General features: G+C 50.2%; 1 protein-coding gene across 1 annotated transcript in view; it reads right to left on the minus strand.

Annotated features, from left to right (window-relative positions):
• LOC139268360 (atrial natriuretic peptide receptor 2-like) overlaps positions 1–22,507 on the minus strand; it is a 148,890-nt gene that overhangs the window by 126,171 nt on the left and 212 nt on the right. The window contains exon 2 of the mRNA XM_070886432.1: positions 21,344–21,551. Within this exon, the coding sequence (XP_070742533.1) occupies positions 21,344–21,551 (208 nt within the window). The remainder of the gene's footprint in view (positions 1–21,343; positions 21,552–22,507) is intronic.

A 22,507-nucleotide genomic window follows, 5' to 3' on the forward strand; every position in this document is an offset into this window, starting at 1 on the left:
TATTATCTGAATGGTGACAGATTACTAAAAGGGGAGATGCAATGAGACCTGGGTGTCATGGTACATCAGTCATTGAAAGTTGGCATGCAGGTACAGCAGGCGGTGAAGAAAGAAAATGGCATGCTGGCCTTCATAGCTAGGGTACTTTAGTATAGGAGCAGGGAGGTCTTACTGCAGTTGTACAGGGCCTTGGTGAGACCACACCTTGAGTATTGTGTTCAGTTTTGGTCTCCTAATCTGAGGAAGGACATTCTTGTTATTGAGGGAGTGCAGCGAAGGTTCACCAGACTAATTCCCGGGATGGCAGGACTGACATATGAAGAAAGACTGGATCGACTAGACTTATATTCACTGGAATTTAGAAGAATGATAGGGGATCTCATAGAAACATATAAAATTCTGACGGGATTGAACATAAGCACATAAGAACATAAGAATTAGGAACAGGAGTAGGCCATCTAGCCCCTCGAGCCTGCTCCGCCATTCAACAAGATCATGGCTGATCTGGCCGTGGACTCAGCTCCACTTACCCGCCCGCTCCCCGTAACCCTTAATTCCCTTATTGGTTAAAAATCTATCTATCTGTGACTTGAATACATTCAATGAGCTAGCCTCAACTGCTTCCTTGGGCAGAGAATTCCACAGATTCACAACCCTCTGGGAGAAGAAATTCCTTCTCAACTCGTTTTAAATTGGCTCCCCCGTATTTTGAGGCTGTGCCCCCTAGTTCTAGTCTCCCCGACCAGTGGAAACAACCTCTCTGCCTCTATCTTGTCTATCCCTTTCATTATTTTAAATGTTTCCATAAGATCACCCCTCAACCTTCTGAACTCCAAGGAGTAAAGACCCAGTCTACTCAATCTATCATCATAAGGTAACCCCCTCATCTCCGGAATCAGCCTAGTGAATCGTCTCTGTACCCCCTCCAAAGCCAGTATATCCTTCCTTAAGTAAGACGACCAAAACTGCACGCAGTACTCCAGGTGCGGCCTCACCAATACCCTATACAGTTGCAGCAGGACCTCCCTGCTTTTGTACTCCATCCCTCTCGCAATGAAGGCCAACATTCCATTCGCCTTCCTGATTACCTGCTGCACCTGCAAACTAACTTTTTGGGATTCATGCACAAGGAACCCCAGGTCCCTCTGCACCGCAGCATGTTGTAATTTCTCCCCATTCAAATAGTATTCCCTTTTTTTGTTTTTTTTCCCAAGGTGGATGACCTCACATTTTCCGACATTGTATTCCATCTGCCAAACCTTAGCCCATTCGCTTAACCTATCTAAATCTCTTTGCAGCCTCTCTGTGTCCTCTACACAATCCGCTTTCCCACTAATCTTTGTGTCATCTGCAAATTTTGTTACACTATACTCTGTCCCCTCTTCCAGGTTATCTATGTATATTGTAAACAATTGTGGTCCCAGCACCGATCCCTGTGGCACACCACTAACCACCGATTTCCAACCCGAAAAGGACCCATTTATCCCGACTCTCTGCTTTCTGTTCGCCAGCCAATTCTCTATCCATGTTAATACATTTTCACTGACCCCGCGTACCTTTATCTTCTGCAGTAACCTTTTGTGTGGCACCTTATCGAATACCTTTTGAAAATCTAAATACACCACATCCATCGGTACACCTCTATCCACCATGCTCGTTATATCCTCAAAGAATTCCAATAAATTAGTTAAACATGATTTCCCCTTCATGAATCCATGCTGCGTCTGCTTGATTGCACTATTCCTTTCTAGATGTCCCGCTATTTCTTCCTTAATGATAGCTTCAAGCATTTTCCCCACTACAGATGTTAAACTAACCAGCCTATAGTTACCTGCCTTTTTTATGCCCCCTTTTTTAATCAGAGGCGTTACATTAGCTGCTTTCCAATCCGCTGGTACCTCCCCAGAGTCCAGAGAATTTTGGTAGATTATAACGAATGCATCTGCTATAACTTCCGCCATCTCTTTTAATACCCTGGGATGCATTTCATCAGGACCAGGGGACTTGTCTACCTTGAGTCCCATTAGCCTGTCCAGCACTACCCCCCTAGTGATAGTGATTGTCTCAAGGTCCTCCCTTCCCACATTCCCGTGACCAGCAATTTCTGGCATGGTTTTTGTGTCTTCCACTGTGAAGACCGAAGCAAAATAATTGTTTAAGGTCTCAGCCATTTCCACATTTCCCATTATTAAATCCCCCTTCTCATCTTCTAAGGGACCAACATTTACTTTAGTCACTCTTTTCCGTTTTATATATCTGTAAAAGCTTTTACTGTCTGTTTTTATGTTTTGCGCAAGTTTACCTTCGTAATCTATCTTTCCTTTCTTTATTGCTTTCTTAGTCATTCTTTGCTGTCGTTTAAAATTTTCCCAATCTCCTATTTTCCCACTAACCTTGGCCACCTTATACGCATTGGTTTTTAATTTGATACTCTCCTTAATTTCCCTAGTTATCCACGGCTGGTTATCCCTTCTCTTACCGCCCTTCTTTTTCATTGGAATATATTTTTGTTGAGCACTATGAAAGAGCTCCTTAAAAGTCCTCCACTGTTCCTGAATTGTGCCACCATTTAGTCTGTGTTTCCAGTCTACTTTAGCCAACTCTGCTCTCATCCCACTGTAGTCCCCTTTGTTTAAGCATAGTATGCTCGTTTGAGACACTACTTCCTCACCCTCAATCTGTATTACAAATTCAACCATACTGTGATCACTCATTCCGAGAGGATCTTTTACTAGGAGATCGTTTATTATTCCCGTCTCATTACACAGGACCAGATCTAAGATAGCTTGCTCCCTTGTAGGTTCTGTTACATACTGTTCCAAGAAACAATCCCGTATGCATTCTATGAATTCCTTCTCAAGGCTACCCCGTGCGATTTGATTTGACCAATCGATATGTTGGTTAAAATCCCCCATGATTACTGCCGTTCCTTTTTCACATGCCTTGGATTGGACAGGTTAGATGCAGGAAGAATGTTCCCGATGTTGGGGAAGTCCAGAACCAGGGGTCACAGTCTAAGGATAAGGGGTAAGCCATTTAGGACCGAGATGAGGAGAAACTTCTTCACTCAGAGAGTGGTGAACCTGTGGAATTCTCTATCACAGAAAGTTGTTAAGTCCAGTTCGTTGGATATATTCAAAAGGGAGTTGGATGTGGCCCTTACGGCTAAAGGGATCAAGGGGTATGGAGAGAAGTCAAGGGTGGGGTACTGAAGTTGAATGATCAGCCATGATCATATTGAATGGTGGTGCAGGCTCGAAGGGCCGAATGGCCTACTCCTGCACCTACTTTCTATGTTTCTATGACCTCCCTCTGTTTCGATGTTCCTAAATCCTATGAGCTCCACTTCAATTGAAATGTCCAATCATTCCAATCATGTCTATCACCGAACTAACAGATAAAGATATATAGATGGCTATACAGATTTTAACGTGGTAAAACGTCCCGAGCCGCTTCACATGAGCGTAATCGGACAAAAATTGACACCGAGCCACATATTTGGCGGGTGACCAAAAGCTTGGTTAAAGCGATAGATTTTAAGGAGCATCTTAAAGGAGGAGAGAGAGGCAGAGAGACAAAAAGGTTTAGGGAGGGAATTCCAGAATTTATGGCCCAGGCACCTGAAGGCATGGCCGCCGATGGTGGGGCGAAAGAAGTAGGGGAGGCCACAGTTGGTATATAAATGCAAGGTGTTGATTTTGAATGCAGAGTTTTAGAGAGTTGCAGGGCGGGAGGAGGTCACTGAGATATAGTTAACGGGGTGAGGGGATACACCTAACTACACCTGATCCAGGCCGAGGCCGGAAAGTGAGTGAATGTGGGTGTCAGATGAGGTCAGGCCTGATTATGATGCCCCCATACTCGTGGGTGAACAATGACCAGGGAGCTGTACCCTTACAAAACGTCCACGCCTTCAAAAGAGGAGGAGAAATGAGGGGAGAAAGTGGGACAAGATTAATCAACAACAGAGTAAAGAAGGCGAAATTGTAGCTCAGGTGTCCCTAATATATAAAAAAGATAATATTTATACAATGGCAAAGACATTGGGAGAGAAATTCACCTCCTTTGCGCCTCCCGTTAGTGCCTCTAGGGGGCGATAATGGGGCGTCACTGGCTCTGCGGCTGGGCGCGGTGAAATCTCCGTGGAGGTTTGCGGGGGTGGTAACCCCTAGCGCCATGATCACCTGCGCCCGGAGATCGTGACCTCATCGTGCCGCGCATCGCCCTGGGAGCGCCCTGCACCCGAACTTCGGTTCCACCCCCTGCAGCATCGCCCGGCATCAACACCGACAGCTGCAGGAGGCATTGCTCGGGACGCCGGCCGCTTGGCGAGCGGTACTTAAAGGTACGGTCGCTTGTCTCAAGGAAAAATGTTTCTCTACTCATTAGCTTGTGTTTGGAGCACCTTGATGTGCCGCGATCGATCGGCCCTGCATTCGTGCTCGAGTGCGTGGGGCCGATCGTCGCGGATCGCGGCTGCCGTCGGCGGTGAGGGACATCGCTGAAACGCAGAGCCTGCAGCGATGGCCTTTCCCTTTAAGGGAGGGAAGGAACCTTCGTTCCCGGCAGCGCTGCCCCCGACATTGAGCCACGCCATGCCGCTAATGCCCCTCTTGCCGGCTTTAGCGCTCCACTTCCTTCCTGGAGCGCTAAACCGGAAGTTCGCGTCGGTCCCTCGCCTAGCGCCCGGCGAAACTTAACGCCCCAAACGGGGTGTTATGCAATATCTCCCATTGTGTGTTGCCGTCCTCGCTACGGCTGAAGTGCTCTGTCCCTATGCTGCTCCGCTGGGAATGGGGCAAGGCGATGGTTTGTGTCCAACTGCACGGAGCAACATTTGCTCACTTGTTCATTGAAATGATCCCCCCTCCCAGTGGATGCAATTAACTTTAGATGTACAGCTGAGCTCACGCCTTCAATATGCCGAACCTTGAACTGTCCACTGGAATGTTCTTCAGGAAGAGAGGAGAAGGTGCGAGGAACCAGGGCAGAGCTACACACAGCAACAAGGGGGGGTAAATGTTGCACGATAGCCGACTCTGCCAGGGTCTTGTGAGCCATGGACGTGGGCCAGAAAAGCACAGGGTGGCCCACCCATGAATTTCTGATACACACGCAGGCATCAGGCTTTGCACAATGTGCCGCAGTACATGTAACGGCGATTGAACCCTGCGATGCAGGCCTTGGTAGTTGCAGCTATCTGTCAGGTTTATACGCACTTAACCAAAAAAGGTGACAAAATAAGAAAAGATTACCTTGAGTCATTCGGTCCAATTGGTTTATGCCGGTCTTTTTGCTCCACACGAGCCTCCTATCACCTTCTCTATCCTTGTCTGCATGTCCTTCCATTCATTAGCTAGGAGTTAAATTAAAAAGTAGGACCTCAAAGATAGTAATCTCAGGATTGCTACCAGTGCCAAGTGCTAGTCAGAGTAGAAATAGCAGGAGAGTTGAGATGAATACGTGGCTTGAGGAGTGGTGCAGCAGGGAGGGATTCAGATTCCTGGGACATTGGAACCGGTTCTGGGGGAGGTGGGACCAGTACAAACCGGACGGTCTACACCTGGGCAGGACCGGAACCAATGTCCTAGGAGGAGTGTTTGCTAGTGCTGTTGGGGAAGGTTTAAACTAATATGGCAGGGGGATGGGAATCATTGCAGGGAGATAGAGGGAAGTAAAAAGGGGGCAGAAGGCAGAGGTAGGAAGGAGAAAAGCAAGAGTGGCGGGTAGAGAAATCAAGGGTAAAAATCAAAAAGGGCCACATTACAACATAATTCTAAAAGGACAAAGGGTGTAAAAAAACAAGCCTAAAGGCTCTGTGTCTCCATGCGAGGAGCATTTGTAATAAGGTAACGGATATGATGTAATTGGGATTATGGAGACATGGCTTCAGGGTAACCAAGGTTGGGAACTCAACCTCCAGGGGTACTCAATATTCAGGAAGGATAGACAGAAAGGAAAAGGAGGTGGAGTAACGTTGCTGGTTAAAGAGGAAATTAATGCAATAGTAAGGAAGGACATTAGCTTGGATGATGTGGAATCTGTATGGGTGGAGCTACGGAATACCAAGGGGCAGAAAACGTGAGTGGGAGTTGTGTACGACCACCAACCAGTGGTAGTGAGGTTGGGGATAGCATCAAACATGAAATTAGGGATGCGTGCAATAAAGCTATAGCAGTTATCATGGGTGGCTTTAATCTACATATAGATTGGGCAAACCAAACTGGTAGCAATACGGTGGAGGAGGATTTCCTGGAGTGTATTAGGGATGGTTTTCTAGACCAATATGTCGAGGAACCAACTAGAGAGTTGGCCATCCTAGACTGGGTGATGTGTAATGAGAGAGGATTAATTGGCAATCTTGTTGTGCGAGGATCCTTGGCGAAGAGTGACCATAATATGGTAAAATTCTTCTTTAAGATGGAGAGTGACACAGTTAATTCAGAGACTAGGGTCCTGAACTTAAAGAAAGGTAACTTCGATGGTATGAGACGTGAATTGGCTAGAATAGATGGGCAAATTACACTAAAAGGGTTGACGGTAGATAGGCAATAACAGACATTTAAAGATCACATGGATGAACTACAACAATTGTACATCCCTGTCTGGAGTAAAAATAAAACGGGGAAGGTGGCTCAACCGTGGGTAACAAGGGAAATTAGGGATAGTGTTAAATCCAAGGAAGAGGCATATAAATTGGCCAGAAAAAGCAGAAAACCTGATGACTGGGAGAAATTTAGAATTCAGCAGAGGAGGACAAAGGCTTTAATTTGGAAGGGGAAAATAGAATATGAGAGTAAGCTTGCAGGGAACATAAAAACTGACTGCAAAAGCTTCTATAGGTCGGTGAAGAGAAAACGATTAGTGAAGACAAATGTAGGTCCCTTGCAGTCGGATTCAGGTGAATTTATAATGGGGAACAAAGAAATGGCAGACCAATTGAACAAATACTTTGGTTCTGTCCTCACGAAGGAAGCCACAAATAACCTTCCGGAAATACTAGGGGACCGAGGGTCTAGCGAGGAGGAACTGAAGGAAATCCTTATTAGTCAGGAAATTTTTGTTAGGGAAATTGATGGGATTGAAGGCTGATAAATCCCTAGGGCCTGATAGTCTGCATCCCAGAGTACTTAAGGAAGTGGCCCTAGAAATAATGGATGCATTGGTAGTCATTTTCCAACATACTATAGACTCTGGATCAGTTCCTATGGATTGGACGGTAGCTAATGTAACCCCACTTTTGAAAAATGGAGGGAGAGAGGAATCAGGAAATTATAGACTGGTTAGCCTGACATCGGTAGTGGGGAAAATGTTGGAATCAATTATTAAAGACGTAATAGCAGCACATTTGGAAAGCAGTGACAGGATCGGTCCAAGTCAGCATGGATTTATGAAAGGGAAATCCTGCTTGACAAATCTTCTGGAATTTTTTGAGGATGTAACTAGTAGAGTCGACAAGGGAGAACCAGTGGATGTGGTGTATTTAAACATAGAAACATAGGACACCAAAACTGAACACAATATTCAAGGTGTGGCCTCACCAAGGTCCTGTACAACTGCAGTAAGACATCCCTGATCCTATATTCAAATCCCCTAGCTATGAAGGCCAACATTCCATTTGCCTTCTTCACCGCCTGCTGTACCTGCATGCCAACCTTCAATGACTGATGTACCATGACCCCCAGGTCTCGCTGCACCTCCCCTTTTCCTAATCTGTCACCATTCAGACAATATTCTGTCTTCCTCTTTTTGCCACAAAAGCGGGTAACCTCACATTTATCCACAGTACACTGTATTTGGACTTTCAAAAGGCTTTTGACAAGGTCCCACACAAGAGATTGGTGTGCAAAATTAAAACACATGGTATTGGGGGTAATGTATTGCCGTGGATAGAGAACTGGTTGGCAGACAGGAAGCAGAGAGTCGGGATAAACGGGTCCTTTTCAGAATGGCAGGCAGTGACTAGTGGGGTACCGCAAGGTTCAGTGCTGGGACCCCAGCTATTTACAACATAAATTAATGATTTAGATGAAGGAATTGGATGTAATATCTCCAAGTTTGCAGATGACACTAAGCTGGGTAGTGGTGTGAGTTGTGAGGAGGATGCTAGGAAGCTGCAGGGTGACTTGGACAGGTTAGGTGAGTGGGCAAATGCATGGCAGATGCAGTATAATGTAGATAAATGTGAGGGTATCCACGTTGGGGGCAAAAACAGGGAGGTAGAATATTATCTGAATGGTGACAGATTAGGAAAAGGGGAGGTGCAACAAGACCTGGGTGTCATGGTACATCAGTCATTGAAAGTGGGCATGCAGATTCAGCAGGCGGTGAAGAAGGCAAATGGCATGTTGGCCTTCATAGCGAGAGGATTTAAGTATAGGAGCAGGGAGATCTAACTGCAGTAGTACAGGGCCTTAGTGAGGCCACACCTTGAATATTGTGTACAATTTTGGTCTCGCTATTGAGGGAGTGCAGCGAAGGTTCACCAGGCTGATTCCCGGAATGGCAGGACTGATATATGAAGAAAGATTGGATCGACTCGGCTTATATTCACTGGAATTTAGAAGAATGAGAGGGGATCTCATAGAAACATATAAAATTCTGACGGGATTGGACAGGTTAGATGCAGGAAGAATGTTCCCGATGTTGGGGAAGTCCAGAACCAGGGGTCACAGTCCAAGGATAAGGGATAAGGCCATTTAGGATCGAGATGAGGGATGAGGGATTCGATTGTAAGGGGAATAGAAAGGCGTTTCTACGGCCGCAACCGAGACTCCAGGATAGTATGTTGCCTCCCTGGTGCAAGGGTCAAGGATATCTCGGAGCGGGTGCAGGACATTCTGAAAAGGGAGAGTGAACAGCCAGTTGTCGTGGTGCACATTGGTACCAATGACATAGGTAAAAAGCGGGATGAGGTCCTACGAGATGAATTTAAGGAGCTAGGAGTTAAATTAAAAAGTAGGACCTCAAAAGTAGTAATCTCGGGATTGCTACCAGTGCCACGTGCTAGTCAGAGTAGGAATCGCAGGATAGCTCAGATGAATACGTGGCTTGAGCAGTGGTGCAGCAGGGAGGGATTCAAATTCCTGGGGCATTGGAACCGGTTCTGGGGGAGGTGGGACCAGTGCAAACCGGATGATCTACACCTGGGCAGGACCGGAACCAATGTCCTAGGGGGAGTGTTTGCTAGTGCTGTTGGGGAGCAGTTAAACTAATATGGCAGGGGGATGGGAACCTATGCAGGGAGACAGAGGGAAACAAAATGGAGACAGAAGCAAAAAATAGAAAGGAGAAGAGTAAAAGTGGAGGGCAGAGAAACCCAAGGCAAAAAACAAAAAAGGGCCACTTTACAGCAGAATTCTAAAGGGGCAAAGTGTGTTAAAAAGTAAAGCCTGAAGTCTCTGTGCCTCACTGCGAGGAGTATTCGGAATAAGGTGGACGAATTAACTGCGCAGATAGCAGTTAACGGATGTGATGTAATTGGCATCATGGAGACATGGCTCCAGGGTGACCAAGGCTGGGAACTCAACATCCAGGGGTAATCAACATTTAGGAAGGATAGACAGAAAGGAAAAGGAGGCGGGGTGGCGTTGCTGATTAAAGAGGAAATTAATGCAATAGTAAGGAGGGACATTAGCTTGGATGATGTGGAATCAGTATGGGTGGAGCTACAGAATGCCAAAGGGCAGAAAACGCTAGTGGGAGTTGTGTACAGGCCACCAAACAGTAGTAGTGAGGTTGGGGACAGCATCAAACAAGAAATAAGGGATGTGTGCAATAAAGGTACAGCAGTTATCATGAGCGACTTTAATCTACATATTGATTGGGCTAACCAAACTGGTAGCAATGCGGTAGAGGAGGATTTCCTTGAGTGTATTAGGGATGGTTTTCTGGACCAATATGTCGAGGAACCAACCAGAGAGTTGGCCATCCTAGACTGGGTGATGTGTAATGAGAAGGGACTAATTAGCAATCTTGTTGTGCGAGGCCCCTTGGGGAAGAGTGACCATAATATGGTAGAATTCTTTATTAAGATGGAGAGTGAAAAAGTTAATTCAGAAACTAGTGTCCTGAACTTAAAGAAAGGTAACTTTGACAGTATGAGGCGTGAATTGGCTAGAATAGACTGGCAAAGGATACTTAAAGGGTTGACGGTGGAAAGGCAATGACAAACATTTAAAGATCATATGGACGAACTCCAACAATTGTACATCCCTGTCTGGAATAAAAATAAAACGGGGAAGGTGGCTCAACCGTGGCTAACAAGGGAAATTAAGGATAGTGTTAAATCCAAGGAAGAGGCATACAAATTAGTCAGAAAAAGTAGCAAGCCAGAGGACTGGGAAAAATTTAGAATACAGCAGAGGAGGACAAAGGGATTCATTAAGAGGGGAAAATAGAATACAAGAGGAAGCTTGCCGGAAACATAAAAAATGACTGCAAAAGCTTCTATAGGTATGTGAAGAGAAAAAGATTAGTGAAGACAAACGTAGGTCCCTTGCAGTCAGATTCAGGTGAATTTATAATGGGGAACAAAGAAATGGAAGATCAATTGAAAAAGTACTTTGGTTCTGTCTGCACGAAGGGAGACACAAATAACCTTCCGAATGCACTAGGGGAGCGAGGGACTAGTGAGAAGGAGGAACTGAAGGATATCCTTATTAGGCGGGAAATTGTATTAGGGAAATTGACGTGATTGAAGGCCGATAAATCCCCAGGGCCTGATAGTCTACATCCCAGAGTACTCAAGGAAGTGGCCCTAGAAATAGTGGATGCATTGGTGATCATTTTCCAACAGTCCATCGACTCTGGATCAGTTCCTATGGACTGGAGGGTAGCTAACGTACCACCACTTTTTAAAAAAGGAGGGAGAGAGAAAACGGGTAATTATAGACCGGTTAGCCTGACATCAGTAGTGGGGGAAATGTTGGAATCAATCATTAAGGATGAAATAGCAGCGCATTTGCAAAGCAGTGACAGGATCGGTCCAAGTCAGCATGGATTTATGAAAGGGAAATCATGCTTGACAAATCTTCTGGAATATTTTGAGGATGTAACTGGTAGAGTGGACAAGGGAGAACCAGTGGATGTGGTGTATTTGGACTTTCAAAGGGCTTTTGACAAGGTCCCACACAAGAGATTGGTGTGCAAAATCAAAGCACATGGTATTGGGGGTAATGTACTGACGTGGATAGAGAACTGGTTGGCAGACAGGAAGCAGAGAGTCGGGATTAACGGGTCCTTTAGCGCTGGATTTAAAGGCCAGTTTTGCTGATAAGATGGTGTGCGACTCACGTTCGCCCGCTGCTGGAGGGTCCTGCGGCAGCTGACATGTTGGGGCTGGAGGCTGGTAACGTGCCATTGCCAGCCCTCGCTCCACAAATACAGGTGAAGCAGATCGTGACGTCAACGAGCTAGCGATACTGATCTGAAACACGATCTGCCATTTTCAACGTCACCGCTCCATTCACATCCCTCTGCTAATCACAACCAGCTGACCAATCGTTCAGCAGCAGGAAGGACCTGGGCCCCTCCCCCCACCCTCTCCCCCCCGGCACCCTCCACTGGCTCCCCCCCGGGCCCCTCCCCCCACCCTCTCCCCCCCTAGCACCCTCCCCTGGCTCCCCCCCGGGCCCTTCCCCCCACCCTCTCCTCCCTGGCACCCTCCCCTGGCTCCCCCCCGGGCCCTTCCCCCCACCCTCTCCTCCCTGGCACCCTCCCCTGGCTCCCCCGCAGGCCCCTCCCCCCACCCTCTCCTCCCTGGCACCCTCCCCTGGCTCCCCCGCAGGCCCCTCCCCCCACCCTCTCCTCCCTGGCACCCTCCACTGGCTCCCCCCCGGGCCCCTCCCCCCACCCTCTCCCCCCCTAGCACCCTCCCCTGGCTCCCCCCCGGGCCTCTCCCCCCACCCTCTCCTCCCTGGCACCCTCCCCTGGCTTCCCCCCGGGCCCTTCCCCCCCCAACACCCTCCCCCCCCCCATCCCCATCCCCCCGGCCCCCTCCCCTCCGGCACCTCCCCCTCCCCCTCCCCCCTGTCCCCTCCCCTCCGGCCCCTCCCCCTCCCCCTGTCCACACCCCTCAGCCCCTTCCACGGCCCTCTCCCCCTGGCCCCCTCCCCCCCGGCACCCTCCCCTGGCTCCCCCCCGGGCCCCTCCCCCCACCCTCTCCCCCCCAACACCCTCCCCTCCCTCCCAATCCCCCCGTCCCCCTCCCCTCCGGCCCCTCCCCCTCCCCCTGTCCACACCCCCCCAGCCCCTTCCACGGCCCCCTCCCCCCCATCCCCACCCCCTCCCCCCTCCGTCCTCCCCCCCAGCCCCCAGCCCCCAGCAGCACTATTTAAAGGGATCACCAACAGTTTGCATGCTGACTTGCTTTCTCAGTTCTCCTGCCTCTGCCTACGTTTGTACAACTGGCTGGGGTTTTCTGGTGTGTAAGGTTGCTGGGGTGCCAGTGAGTGTTGCTGTAAGTGGAGAACACTGCGAGATTCAGCACAGTGGTTGCATGGTGCCCGTGCCACTTAGAACGGGCGCAGGTAGACGGCGCTGGGCGGTGCCCCCGCCCGCTTCGGGCCTGATCCAATTTCTAGGCCGTGAGCCTAGATTTTCTGCACTGGTTGCTCAGACACTCGCTGGCATCAGGGGGTTGGAAGAACAGGCCTTAGGCAACTTTTAACATCGGAACAAAGGGATTAATAGCGGAAAAAAGACCAAGGTCCGTCTAATTTGCCTGGTAGTCGCATAATACAATGATAATGGAGTTATTGACCAATCGCAGCGCTCGATCTTGATCTCCGAGTCTCCCACAGGCCCAGACATGAGGTGAGGTAAACCTCCGCTGGGGGAGGGGTTTGGGAACCAGAGGCTCAACGTCGCCTGTCCCTCCTGCACTCGCGACACATCATGTCTCAAGTTAATCAGACAGTGTATCCCAAAATGTTAGTTTCTAAAAGAAATATACCAAATTTGCTTCTGAATGAATTAATACTAACTGCTCCCACCATCTCCCAAGGGATCCTGTTCCATAGATTGACCACACACTCACTGAAATATTGTTCTCAGTCTTTTGCATGAACACCGATTTGGTGTTCATGCGGTTGATCCCTCATTTGCCGAAGGCCTCACTGGAGAGCGTGTGTCCCTTTAAGGCCCAGAATGCGTACAAAAATATTTTAATATATACTTGCTGCAATTTGCCGCTTTTAAGTTTGCTACTGTCCAAGTAAGACTATGTCCTCAGGTGTGGTGCAGATACTCAAAATTCTGCATTTAACTACATCCCGAAGTTTTAATTGTGATAACTGTCCTCAAAAGAAGAAAGTAACTCCGACAATAATGTATAGCTTTGCATTAAATGACCTCCATCGTGCTGTGGCTCAGTGCTTTGTGGGTTTAAGTCTCACTCCACAGACTGCAGCAAAAACTCGATACTGAGACTCCAGGGCAGTACTGAGGGAGTGCCGCACTGTCGGAGGGGCAGTGCTGAGGGAGTGCCGCACTGTCGGAGGGGCAGTGCTGAGGGAGTGCTGCACTGTCGGAGGGGCAGTACTGAGGGAGTGCCGCACTGTCGGAGGGGCAGTACTGAGGGAGTGCCGCACTGTCGGAGGGGCAGTACTGAGGGAGCACAGCACTGTCGGAGGGGCAGTACTGAGGGAGTGCCGCACTGTCGGAGGGGCAGTACTGAGGGAGTGCTGCACTGTCGGAGGGGCAGTACTGAGGGAGCGCTGCACTGTCGGAGGAGCAGTACTGAGGGAGCGTTGCACTATCGGAGGGGCAGTACTGAGGGAGTGCTGCACTGTCGGAGGGGCATTACTGAGGGAGTGCCACACTGCCAAAGGGACAGTACTGAGGGAGTGCTGCACTGTCGGAGGGGCAGTACTGAAGGAGCGCCGCACTGTCGGAGGGGCAGTACTGAGAGAGTGCCGCACTGTCGGAGGGGCAGGACTGAGGGAGCGACGCACTGTCGGAGGGGCAGTACTGAGGGAGCGCCGCACTGTCGGAGGGGCAGTACTGAGAGAGTGCTGCACTGTCGGAGGGGCAGGACTGAGGGAGCGACGCACTGTCGGAGGGGCAGTACTGAGGTAGTGCCGCACTGTCGGAGGTGCAGTACTGAGAGAGCGCTGTACTGTCGGAGGGGCAGTACTGAGGGAGTGCTGCACTGTCGGAGGGATAGTACTGAGGGAGCGCCGCACTGTCGGAGGGGCAGGACTGAGGGAGCGACGCACTGTCGGAGGGGCAGTACTGAGGGAGCGCTGCACTGTCGGAGGGGCAGTACTGAGGTAATGCCGCACTGTCGGAGGGGCAGTACTAAGGGAGCACAACACTGTCGGAGGGGCAGTACTGAGGGAGTGCTGCACTGTCGGAGGGATAGTACTGATGGAGCGGCGCACTGTCGGAGGGACAGTACTGAGGGAGTGCTGCACTGTCAGAGGGGCAGTACTGAGGGAGTGTGACTCTGTCGGAGGGGCCGTCTTTTGGATGAGATGCTAAACCGAGGCACCATCTGCCCTGTAAGGTGGACATAAACAATTCCATGGCACCATTTCAAACAAGAGCAGGGGAGTTATCTCTGGTGTTCTGGCCAATATTTATCATTCAACCAACATCACTTTAAAAAAACACAGATTACCTGATCATTACTAATATGTCCTTACTATACAGTATAAATGCCCACGAGGCCCATACTTGAGAGAAGGTCACTCTGTGACCAGTTACCTTTATTACCAAGACCTCGAGTGATGAAGGTGGGTGGAGCTTCCCCTTTTATACCTGAAAGTCCAGGTTAGGAGTGTCTCCCACAAGTTCACCCCCTTGTGGTCAATGTTCTCAAGGTGTACAACTTAGATCAGTTTATACATGGGTTACAATGCTGGTTGAATACATGACATCACCTCCCCCCCAAAGTCTTATTGGGATCACAGGTTGAGTCTCTCTGGTGGTTTACGCTCCCTTGTAGAGCGCCTGAGTTGGGGCTCCGGTTGTTGGGCGCTGGCCTGAGTGTCTGCTGTTTGCAGTGCCTCAGGCCTGTCCGGACTGCCCACAGTGACTGGGCTCTCCTCCCTTTGGTTCCGGTGTTCGATCACCTGTGGTGGAGTGAACTCTACATCGTGTTCTTCCTCTGCTTCTTCTATGAGGTTTCTGAACCTCCTTTTAGTTTGATCCACGTGTTTGCAGCAGATTTGTCCATTGGTAAGTTTAACTACCAAAACCCTATTCCCCTCTTTGGCAATCACAGTGCCTGCGAGCCATTTGGGCCCTGCAGCGTAATTAAGGACAAAAACAGGGTCATTGACATCAATACATCGCACCTTCGCATTCCTGTCATGGTAGTCACATTGTGACTGATGCCTGCTCTCAACAATTTCTTCCATAGTACGGTGTATAAGGGATAACCTGGTTTTGAGCGTCCTTTTCATTAGCAACTCTGCGGGTGGAACCCCTGTGAGTGAGTGTGGTCGGGATCTATTGGCCAACAGGAGGCGTGATAAGCGGTTTTGTAGGGAACCCCCTTGGATTCTGAGCAACCCCTGTTTGATTATCTGCACTGCTCGTTCTGTCTGGCCGTTTGAGGCCGGCTTGAACGGTGCCGTTATGACATGGTTAATTCCATTGCCTGCCATGAAGTCCTGGAATTCGGTGCTTGTGAAGCACGGGCCATTGTCACTGACCAAGATGTCCGGTAGACCATGGGCGGCGAACATTGCTCGTAGACTTTCTACCATGGCAGAGGATGTGCTTGAATTTAAAATGTCACACTCAATCCATTTGGAGTCGGCATGGATGCGTGACCATGGCTTGGTGGGCCAGGACCATGGGCTAAGGGGGGCTTCCCTGGGCGCATGGCCCAGCTGAGCACACGTGTTGCACCTGCGAACACAAAGTTCCAGGTCTGCATCTATCCCTGGCCACCAAATGTGTGACCTGGCAAATGTCTTCATCATGACAATACCCGGGTGCTCATTGTGGAGTTCTCTGATAAACACCTCTCTGCCCCTCTGGGGCATGACTACTCGGTTTCCCCACAGTACGCAATCGGCCTGAATCGAGAGTTCATCCTTGCGCCTATGAAACGGTTTAAATTCCTCAGGGCATGCCCCGTACGTGGCTGCCCAGTCCCCATTCAGGACACATTTCTTAACTAAAGACAGTAGCGGGTCTTTATTTGTCCGACTTTAATCTGACGGGCTGTCACAGGTGAGCCTTCGCTTTCGAAAGCTTCAACAGCCATGACCATCTCAGCACCATGCTTAGCTGCCCCCTCAGTGGTGGCTAGTGGTAGCCTGCTGAGTGCATCGGCGCAGTTTTCAGTGCCCGGTCTGTGCTGAACTGTGTAGTCATAGGCGGCTAACATAAATGCCCACCTCTATATGCGGGCCAATGCATTCGCATTTTTGGCCTTGTTGTCGGTCAAAAGGGACGTTAGGGGTTTGTGATCTGTCTCCAGCTCAAATTTCCTGCCAAACAGGGACTGGTACATTTTTTTTTACTGCATATACACATGCTAGCGCTTCCTTTTCTACCATCCTGTAGCCCCTTTCTGCCCGGGACAGACTTCTGGAGGCATAAGCTACCGGCTGTAACTGACCCTTGGCATTCACATGCTGCAACACACACCCGACCCCATAGGACGACGCATCACACGTTAAAACTAGTTTCTTACACGGGTCATATTACAGTAATAATTTGTTGGAGCATAACAAATTGCATGCTCTATCAAAAGCCCTTTCCTGGCTGTCCCCCCAGACCCATTCACGACTTTTGCGTAGGAGCACGTGTAGTGGCTCTAACAGCGTGCTCAATTTGGGAAGAAAGTTGCCAAAATAGTTCAGGAGCCCCAGGAACGAACGCAGCTCCGTCGTGTTACGGGGTCTGGGTGCTCTCTGGATCGCTTCCGTTTTGGACGCAGTAGATCTGATCCCGTCTGCTGCTACCTTCCTCCCCAGGAATTCTACCTCTGGAGCTAGGAAGACACACTTCGCTTTTTTCAGTCACAGCCCTACCCGGTCCAGTCTGCGTAGCACCTCCTCCAGGTTATGGAGGTGTTCTTCAGTATCGTGACCCGTGATGAGGATGTCGTCTTGAAAAACCACTGTCCCTGGAATCGACTTGAGGAGGCTTTCCATATTTTGCTGAAAGATCGCGGCGGCCGAGCGAATCCTGAACGGACATTTGTTGTACTCAAACAACCTCTTGTGTGTTGTGATGGTGGTCAGCTTCTTCGACTCACTCGCCAACTCCTGGGTCATGTAAGCTGAGGTCAGGTCCAATTTTGAAAAATGTTTGCCACTGGATAGCGTCGCAAAGAGGTCCTCCGCTCTCGGTAGCGGGTACTGGTCTTGGAGTGACACCCGATTGATGGTGGCCTTGTAATCGCCACATATCCTGACCGACCCATCCGCCTTGAGCACCGGCACAATCGGGCTCGCCCAGTCACTGAATTCGACTGGCGAGATGATGCCTTCCCTCAGCAGGCGGTCCAATTCGCATTCTATCTTTTCCCGCATCACGTACGGCACCGATCTGGCCTTGTGGTGTACTGGCCTGGCGTCTGGGTTTATGTGAATCACTACCTTGGTCCCCATGAAAGAGCCAATGCCGGGTTGAAATAATGAGTCAAATTTGTCCAGGATCTGTGAGCATGATACTCGCTCCACAGAAGAAATTGCATTGACATCGCCCCATTTCCAGTTCATGACAGCAAGCCAACTCCTCCCCAGTAGTGCGGGACCGTCCCCCGGGACAATCCAGAGTGGCAACCTGTTCTCCGAATCTTTGTGGGTCACGACTACCGTGGCGCTGCCTAGCATCGGAATGATCTCCTTTGTATATGTCCGTCGGCAATAATTTTGGCCTCCTGGCCTTGGACACCCACAACCTTTCGAACTGTTTAATACTCATCAGGGACTGGCTGACCCCGTGTCTAGCTCCATTAATACTGGGATGCCATTGAGGAGCACTTTCATCATTATCGGTGGCGTCCTGGTGTATGAACTGTAGACGTGCTCCACATGAACTCGCTGAACTTCAGCTTCCAGCGATTTCCCCCAGTATTCATTTGGCCTCGTAGGGCTTACATCGGGCCCGTCCTCCTCGTACATCAACCTAGCTGCAGGCTTCCTGCACATACGCGCCAAGTGACCGCTGATGTTGCAGTTTCTGCAGGTATATTGCTGATACCTGCAAGCTCTGGCTGGGTGTTTGCCTCCTCACCTCCAGCATGAGCTGGAGGCCTCGTTGTTGGAAACAAAAGGTCCATTAACAGTCGATCGTCTCTGACTGTCTCTGTAACTGTCCTTAAGCGCACCATTGACAAGTGTTGATGGCCCCATTACTGGCCGCATTGTCCATTGCGATGGCATGAATCGCCGTTCAGCTAGCCATTCTCTCTGTTCAATTCCTCCTTTGGGTTCGACTGCATGCTGGGGCATGTCCGATTGCCCTTGTCTGCCTCGAGAACTGTGTGCCGTGTTAACAATGTTGACTGCCTGGTCTTTTCCCGCAGTTGAGCCAAGATTTTTGCCATTAATCATTCTGGTCTCTTCCTCCCCTGAGATAATTGTCTGGGCTATCAGAGCCGCCGCTTCCAAGGTCAAATCTTTGGTCTCAATCAGTTTACTGAAAACCCCAGCGTACCCGATGCCCTCAATAAAAAAGTATCCACTCTGCATGCATCTGGAAACTTACATAGGCTCGCCAGTCGCCAGAGATCTGCCACGAAGTCTGGAATGTTTTGCCCTTCTCGCCGCCGGTGTGTGTAAAACCGGTGTCTCGCCATGTGCATGCTGCTCGCCGGTTTAAGGTTTTCCCCGATCAACTTACTGAACTCTTCGAACGTCTTGTCCGCCGGCTTCTCTGGCGCTAGGAGGTCCTTCATCAGGGAGTACGTCCTGGATCCACAAACTGTCAGGAGATGAGCCCTGCGTTTGTCGGCCGAATCCTGTCCCAACCATTCCTTAGTGACAAAACTTTGCTGTAGTCTCTCAATAAAGTTGTCCCAATCATCCCCAACACAGTACCTCTCTTCTGTGCTGCTAGTGGCCATGCTCGCGTGGTTTAAATCCCAGTTTCTCGTCGCCAATGATATGTCCTTACTATACAGTATAAATGCACACGAGGCGCATACTTGAGAAAAGGTCACTCTATGACCAGTTACCTTTATTACCAAAGCCTCAAGAGGCAGACGGTGGGTGGAGCTTCCCCTTTTATACCGGAATGTCCAGGTTAGGAGTGTCTCCCACAAGTTCGCCCCCTGTGGTCAGTGTTCTCAAGGTATACAACTTAGGTCAGCTTACACATGGGTTACAATGACAGTTGAATACATGACAATTACCACGTTGCCTTTTGTGGGACAATGCTGTGCGCAAATCCGCTGCCGCGTTTCCAACATTAATAAGAACATAAGAAATAGGAGCAGGAGTAGGCCATATGGCCCCTCCAGCCTGCTCTGCCATTCAATAAGATCATGGCTGATCCGATCATGGACTCAGGTCCACTTTCCCACCCGCTCCCCATAATCCTTTACTCCATTATCGGTTAACATTCTTCTCTTCTCTTCTTAGGCAGTCCCTCGGAGTCGAGGATGACTTGCTTCCATACTAAAAATGAGTTCTCAGGTGACTGAAAAGTCCAATGTGGGACCTACAGTCTCTGTCACAGGTGGGGAAGATGGTGGTTGAAGGAACAGGTTGGTGGGGTGCTTGGGGCCGCACACTCCTTCCGCTGTTTACGCTTGGCCTCAGCTTGCTCTCAGCGATGAAACTCAAGGAGTTCAGCGCCTTCCCGGATGCTCTTCTTTCACTTTGGGCGGTCTTGGGCCAGGGATTAACAGGTGTCGGTGGGGATGTTGCATTTTTTCAAGGCGGCTTTGAGGGTGTCATTGAAATGTTTCCCCTGCCCACCTGGGGCTCGCTTGCCGTGTCGGAGCTCCGAGTAGAGCGCTTGCTTTGGGAGTCTCGTGTCGGGCATGTGGACTATGTTACCCATCCATCGGAGTTGGTGAAGTGTGGTCAGTGCTTCGATGCTGGGGATGTTGGCCTGAGCGAGAACACTGACATTGGTGCATCTGTCCTGTCAATGGATTGGCAGGATCTTGTAGAGGCAGCGTTGGTGGTACTTCTCCAGTGTTTTGAGGTACCTGCTGTACATAGTCCATGTCTCTGAGCCATATAGGAGGGCGGGTATCACCACTGCTCTGTAGACCATTAGCTTGGTGCTGGTTTGAGATCCTGGTCTTCAAACACTCTCTTCCTCAGGTGACTGAAGGCTGCGCTGGCAGAATGGAGGCGGTGTTGGACCTCGTCGTCGATGCCTGCCCTTGTTGGCGGTAGGCTCCCGAGGTGTGGAAAATGGTCCACGTTGTCCAAGGCCTCGTGTTGGATTTTGATAACCGGGGTCAGTGCTGTGTGACGGGGACAGGTTTGTAGAGCACCTTTGTCTTACAGGTGTTTAGTGTAAGACCCATGATCTCGTACACTTCGGTGAAGGTGTTGACGGTGGCTTGGAGTTCGGCCACCGAGTGTGCACAGACGGAGGATGGGACAACCTTGGATCTGGCCTGGAGGTGGCAGAGGATGAACAGTTTCCCATTTGTCCTGTAATTTAGCACCACTCCAGCGGGGAGCTTGCTGAGGGTGAGATGGAGCATTGCAGCAAGGAAGATCGAGAAGAGGGTTGGTGCGATGACACAGCCTTGCTTGACTGCAGTCCGGATGTGGATTGGGTCTGTGGTGGATCCGCTGGTCAGGATCACGGCCTGCATGTCGTCATGGAGCAGGCGGAGAATGGTGACAAACTTTTGAGGGCAGCCGAACCTGAGGAGGACATTCCATAATCCCTCAGGGTTAACAGTGACGAAGGCTTTTGTGAGGTCAAAGGTGGCCATGTACAGGGGTTGGTGCTGTTCCCTACATTTCTCTTGTATCTGCCGCGTGGTGAAGATCATGTCCATTGTGACTCTTAGTGGGTGGAATCCACATTGTGACTCTGGGAGGAGTTCTTCAGCCACAGGAAGAAGGTGATTGCGGAAGATTCTGGCAATGGCTTTCCCTGTGGCAGACAGCAGGGAGATTCCTCTGTAATTACCGCAATCGGACTTGTCACCTTGCCTGAAGTTGGTCATGATTACAGCGTCTCTGAGATCCTCTGGCATGATCTCCTCTTTCCAAATAAGACAGATGAGATCATGGATACCTGCTTCTCCGCCATGTTTTAGTGCTTCAGTGGGGATTCCATCTGCTCCTGAGACCTTGTTGTTCTTCACTTGTCGGATGGCCTTTTCTACCTCGTGCCGGGCTGGGGTTGTGCTGAGATGGCGGGCGGCATGCTGCGGGATGGAGTCGAGGACACTCACATCGAAGACAGAGTCTCGGTTGAGGAGATCCTCGAGGTGTTCCTTCCAGCGAGCTCTGTCCTTGATGAGCACCTCTCTGCTCCTGGCCCTCAGTGGGGTAGGGCCTTGGGTGCTTGGGCCGCAGGTGGTCCTGACAGTGCTAAAGAATCCTCGCACATTGTGGTTGTCGGCCAGTTGCTGGATCTCCTGGGCTTTCTCCACCCACCATCTGTTCTTTAGGTTACGAGCTTTCTGTTGGACCTCGGCCATTAAATGTCTGTAGAGCTGCTTTCTTGCCCTTGAGTTGTGTTGCTGCTTCCAGTCCAAGAATGCCTTGCGCTTGCGGCATATTAGCTCCTGGATCTCCTGGTCGTTCTCCTCGAACCAGTCTTGGTGTTTCCTGGTCGAGTGATTGAGGGTCTCTTCACAGGTGCTGTTTATGGAGACCTTGAGGGCAGACCAGGCACTGTGGGCACTCTGTGTCTCTGGGTCACTGGGAGTCGTCAGGTTAGTAGTGAGGTGCTGGGTGAGTAGGGCTTTCTTAGCAGGATCTTTGAGTGCCCCAGCGTTGATTTTCCTGCAGCATTGCTTCTGTTGCCGTCGCTGATTTGGGGCAATGTTGATGGTGATGACAGAGTGGATTAGGCGGTGGTCCATCCCGCAGTCGTCAGCTCCTGTCATGGCGCGGGTGATGCACACGTTCGTGTGGTCCCTGGCTCGAATGATGACATAGTCGAGCATATGACAGTGTTTGGAGCGAGGGTGTTGCCATGAGGCCTTGTCTTTGTCCCTCTGACGGAACAAGGAGTTGGTGATGACGAGGGCGTGTTCTAAGCATTTTGTCAGGGGCAGGGTCCCGCTGGAGTTGGTTTTCCCTGCCCTCTCTCTGCCGATCACACCTCCCCAGAGGGCTGTGTCCCTGCCAACCCTGGAGTTGAAGTCACCGAGGAGGATCAGCTTGTCACCCGGTGGGACTCGGGACAGGGATTGTTCGGGGCTGGAGTAGAATTCCTCTTTGGTCTCGTCTGTAGCGTCCAGTGTTGGGGCGTACGCGCTGAAGACCGTAGCTCACTGGTTCCGGGCTAGGGGGAGCCGAAGGGTCATAAGGCGTTCGTTTATCCCGCAGGGGGAGTCTCTGAGGCGGCCCACTAGCTCGTTTTTACAGCGAAGTCCACCCCATGGAGG

Source organism: Pristiophorus japonicus, chromosome 8, assembly GCF_044704955.1.
Source record: "Pristiophorus japonicus isolate sPriJap1 chromosome 8, sPriJap1.hap1, whole genome shotgun sequence".
NCBI lineage: Eukaryota > Metazoa > Chordata > Chondrichthyes > Pristiophoridae > Pristiophorus > Pristiophorus japonicus.